Source organism: Lactuca saligna, chromosome 6 (genome assembly GCF_052625555.1).
Source record: "Lactuca saligna cultivar CGN05327 chromosome 6, ASM5262555v1, whole genome shotgun sequence".
Lineage (NCBI taxonomy): Eukaryota > Viridiplantae > Streptophyta > Magnoliopsida > Asterales > Asteraceae > Lactuca > Lactuca saligna.
In genome coordinates, this window is record NC_136422.1 from 9,422,085 (window position 1) to 9,427,167 (window position 5,083).

The 5,083-nt window shown below is 35.3% G+C and overlaps 1 protein-coding gene across 1 annotated transcript; it reads right to left on the bottom strand.

Annotated features, from left to right (window-relative positions):
- Positions 1-246: 246 nt before the first annotated feature.
- Positions 247-1,986, bottom strand: LOC145001971 (SNARE associated Golgi protein family). Its single transcript, XM_078961295.1, has 4 exons — positions 1,552-1,986; positions 1,038-1,274; positions 721-938; positions 247-625 (listed from the first exon to the last, which is right to left on the bottom strand). Exons 1-4 carry the CDS (start codon positions 1,843-1,845, stop codon positions 442-444), a joined length of 933 nt encoding a protein of 310 aa, XP_078817421.1. The 5' UTR covers positions 1,846-1,986; the 3' UTR covers positions 247-441.
- Between the last annotated feature and the right edge of the window lie 3,097 nt (positions 1,987-5,083).

The window sequence follows — 5,083 nt, forward strand, 5'->3', positions numbered from 1 at the left end:
ATGAGAACTACGCAAATCATATTGCATCTTGAGATTGCTTAGACTCTCAAATCTGACATTAAGTTCTCACTACAACACATAATAAAATCATTTCAACAAACCACAGAAATTCACATCTTCATAGCCGAAGATGCACATTTTCAGACACAAACTTCTCAATGAACTTTAATCTAACTTTTATTTACACGAAACAATATTTATATCTTTTGTTTCATCCATTTTATTAATAACCATCAACAAAGAATATACGGAAAGAACCATTTATAAGTATGCAGTTCATTATATACAATTTATGAAGAACAGAAGTGGGGATTTTCAAAAGATCAATCTTTTAATGGCATTTATATATATATATATATATATATATATATACTCTATTAAATCAATCAAAAAACACCCTTTCTTTTGTTAGTTTATGATTCTCTTCATAATCTTTATATCCTACTGAAGCAATAGCTGTTCTTCATCTTTCTGCAACTCATTCAATCTTCTTTTTGCATAAACTGTCACCAAAACAGTTGTAGTAATTGTTAAAAGAAACCCACCAACAGTACCTAAAATCTGAGTCACTGAAAGTGAGTGTTGATCATTTGAAGCATCTGCCAAAGTTCTGATCATTATACCCCTGCAATAACAAATTCAAAAGGGTAAAATTGGTAATACATGTGAATAAACCAAAGGGAAGAGGACTTGAGAACTGTAGAATTAGAGAAGTCTTACGTGTATATTGCAACGAAAATCTCGGGGACCATTCCTGTCAATGTTCCAAATAAGTAAGGACCAAACTTGACATCAGTTGCCACAGCACAGTAGTTGTAAACCATGTAAGGGAATGGGGAAATTCTCAATAATGCCACTGCTCTAAACTGATTAAACCAGTTTCCTTCACCTGCTAACTTCAAGATTGAAGCTTTTTTTGGATACCTTTCTAACCAACCCTATATAATCAATAGAACACAAAGACACCATTTTGATTCAATTAGGGTTTAAACCCAAAACAGAAGAAAAAAAAAAGGGTATTAAATTAGGATACTTACTTGGATTTTGTGGTAGAATAGGGAACCGATGAAATAGGGAAGTGATGTGCCGATGATGACTCCACTGATGATTAAAAGGAACCCAAAACCATAGCCAAAACTCATTCCGGCTACCCACATTGAAGGTGTAGATGGTAGTAATATGGTTGGGAAGATTGCTACAGAAGTGAAGATCAAAACTGCTAACACTGGTTTGCTGAAAGTTTCGGTTTCCCAATTCAAAATAGGGATAACCTCCTGAAATATGTGAGAAACAGAGGGATTGAAGTTATAGAAGTTGGAATAATTTCAGAAATCCAGTTGGATCGTTCCTGAATTATGTATATAAATCAAGAAAACAGTCGAGAATATCATTAAGATTGCGAATTAGGGTTCTTTCTGGAGAGGCGAGTTAGGGTTACTTTGGGGAAATTGGGGAAATTAGGGTTAGTGAGTGATTTGTGCATCAACGGTAAGAAAAAAGAGGAATTTGCAGATAAAATAATGAAATTCGGATAAATGCAGATCGACATACCTTATTCATTAAAAAAGGTCCGATCCATAGAAAGAAACAAACCCCCACAACAGCCAAGAAGACAAACACAAGAACAAGCTTCGACCACCACCAAAGAGAGCACCAAAAGCCGCCACCAACACTACTACAACTCCTCGACGACGACGAAGAAGAAGGCAGTGAACAACAACCGGCTCCGCCGCGGCCATTACCACCGCCCAACCCCTCCGGCCCCTTCAAAATTACGTAATCATCCTTGGGATCTTCAATCGCGATCTTCAAAAGGGTGACTACATCTGCTTCCTCATACGTCATAATAATAATAACAAATTTAGATCAAATCGTAACCAATTAGACAGAAACGGCCCTGCAATCGGAAGTTCTCCAAGTAGCCGTTAAAACTGGTCGGATTAAATTGTGAATTATCTGATAGAGATGGAGGAATCAGAAAACAAAACAATCAAATCCAAGAGAACAGCGTAGAAGATCAGGAAAACAAACGTCGATTCAAAGAAAGAGATAAGTATTTCAGATTATTGGGAAACTTAAAAGAGATCTTTGAAGGTGGACATATGAGAAGAATAGTGACTGGGAGCCGAAGATGAGTAATTGATGATATAAAGGCTTCAATTATTTATTAAAGAAAATTGTACCAAACTCCATTTATTATAATTGTATATTAAAATGTCGACAATTGATTAATATTTATTATAAGATATTTATATTTATTTATTATAAGATAATAAAAGAATCTTGTAAATTATAAAACAAGTACCGACTAAAGTCAATAAGTGGACATACATCGTCCCAATAAAAATGTTATGATTGAGTATGTACCTCTTACGACATAGATTATTTCTTAATTATTGCGAGTAGCAATGACATATAAACTAACCATCACAATGATAAAATCTTGGATATTCACGACATGTGATATATTAACACTTTCTCCCAAAAATGAAGGCTTAATAATGATAGACAATAACATCACGGGGTGTATAGATTATTATACGTTATGTATTATATTCGACGTCGACTTGATTTTACAAAAGATGATATTTTCTCATGAAACATATTTTACATTGATTTACAATAAACATTCAAAATAAAAAATGGGCTAAAGGCTAAGCATAAAAGCTCAAAGAAGGTCTAACATGATACATACATGGCCGGTCCAAATGTATATGAGACTCGGAGCGAAAAGAAAAAAAAAAGAGCCCCTTAAAGATAAATATAATAAAGATTAAAAAAAAATATCATTTATTATTGACTATAAACATATTCAATTAACAATAACAAGCAAGCTAAATTGCTTATCTTTTAAGCTAGTTTAAGTTTGAACCAACTTTAAGTCCTAAAAATCATTTTGGTAATATATATATATATATATATATATATATATATATATATACACACTATATAGCCCAGAAATTTTGGGCCCCCATGAGTCGTGGGCCCTGGACGGTCGCCCGGGTTGCCCATCGTCTGGACCGGCCCTGTATACATATCATACAAAACTCTATATTTTAACACCCCCTACAATTTCTTCAGGAGATATCGTCTAAACTTTTAAACCGGATGGACATTGGCCTTAGACCTGGACAAACCGTTGTTTTTTTCTCGAATCGGACCGGTTCAGAAAACCGGGTCGGTTCTAGTCAACGTAGTCAAAACCGGTTCGGTTCCAAACCGGTTCACCATAAAAATAATCCAAACCTATATAAACCGGATCAAACCGGTCCGACGGACACTTAATTTTTGGTTGTTTTAGCTTTGTTTTTGGGCTAAAGAGTCTAAATATAGCAATGGTTTTTTTGGTAAATATGCTTTTGGTGTTTCACAAAAATAAATAAATAAATAAAAGTGGGCATATCCCACATTTGATGTATGTATGGCCATGGGATTGAATTGAGATGCATATGGCTTAAAAAAACCCACATGTGCACCTTTTTTTTTTTTTTTTTTTTTTTTTTTTTTTTTTTTTGCTTTGCTTTGCTTTTGTTTTTGGTGTAAAGAAGGTAGTATACGGAAGGGTATTTTTTGTTTTGTTGAATTAACTCAAAATGAGTTTTGCTATTCTCGTTGATATAACCCTGTTAGTAATAGAAAAAGTCGATTCCAAAGCGATCGTAGAAACTTGGAAGCTTAGTAGATCACAGGCCATGGCGGCTAGAATCGGAAATTGGGTTTCCTTTTCTTTCCACAAAGCCAAAATATCAAAATTATCAACAAAAAATTGGAACCAATGTACCTTCCGAGGTCTCTACTAGAGGTGTTTAACCGAGCTTGTTTTGGAATTTCCATTCCTCAAAGTATTATAGAGCCGAATTGTTTCATTATTTTGATGAGAAGTGGATTTGGATGCTTCCGTACCTTGTATCATGTCATAAATGTTTGTTGAACCATAATTTGTTAAATAAACTCCAAACAAACTTTTGAAAAACTTTGTTAAATTTTGAAACTTCCTTTGATGGATACTCTATGTCATCATCCAATAAACTCAAATCATAACAAATATTTTCAAGTAAAGTTTCAACCCTCAACATTTAGAACCAGATTCAAAGTGGTGGAACAAGTTATAACGGGGGTATATTTTCAAAATATTATTTTAACTTTGTTTTCTTCGGTTTCATCATATTAGCAAACATTGTGTGAAGCATCCCAAAAATACGGTCCAAAAAATTTCATTTTTAAATCATTAATAAAACCATAAATATCATCATCATATAAAAAATCATAAACCATGTATTTCAAAATATCATAACAACTGTCAATGTATCAAAATCTCATATTAAACATCAGAGTGAAATATCCCAGGTTAAAGCGGTGGTGTGTGCGTTGCAGTCATCCTGAGCTCTTCCCCTTGCTATTGGAAGTACTTGAAACCAAAACTAAAAACCGTAAGCACGAAACTTAGTGAGCTCCCCAAACTACCACATACCATACACATAACATATAACATAAACTTTGGGACTACGCCCGGCTGCATCGGGTTACCCCGGCATCAGACTGCGTCTGGCATTGGGCCTCACCCGTCATCGGGCTTGCACCGACATACATACAACATATCATATAACATAAGCATAATAACATACATCAGGCTTGCCCCAACATTTGACCGGAGCCCAGAACACATAACACATAACATGCAAGAATCACAAAGACATCAAGCATACATAAACAATTCTCGAGACCGCCCCCGGGCATTGGACCGAAGTCCGAAAACAATAATCTACATCGGGCTGACCTCGGCATTGGACTGAAGTCCGGAAACACATAATCTAAATCGGGTCAACCCCGACATCGGACCGAAGTTCGGTATACACTAACATATATAAACGGGTCGGCATTGGTACCTTCGACCCGTTCCTACCGGAGGAAGACTCACCTCTCAAACTAGTTGCTGATAACTCAGGTGAGGAATCTCTGATGGATGCTCCAACGACTCCCCGACTATAAATTCACTAGAACATTTAATTAAAAACTGAAAATCCTTATAAGGGTAAAATAACCCTTTACCCCTGGTCAGAGTCAACGCTATAGTCAAAGTCAA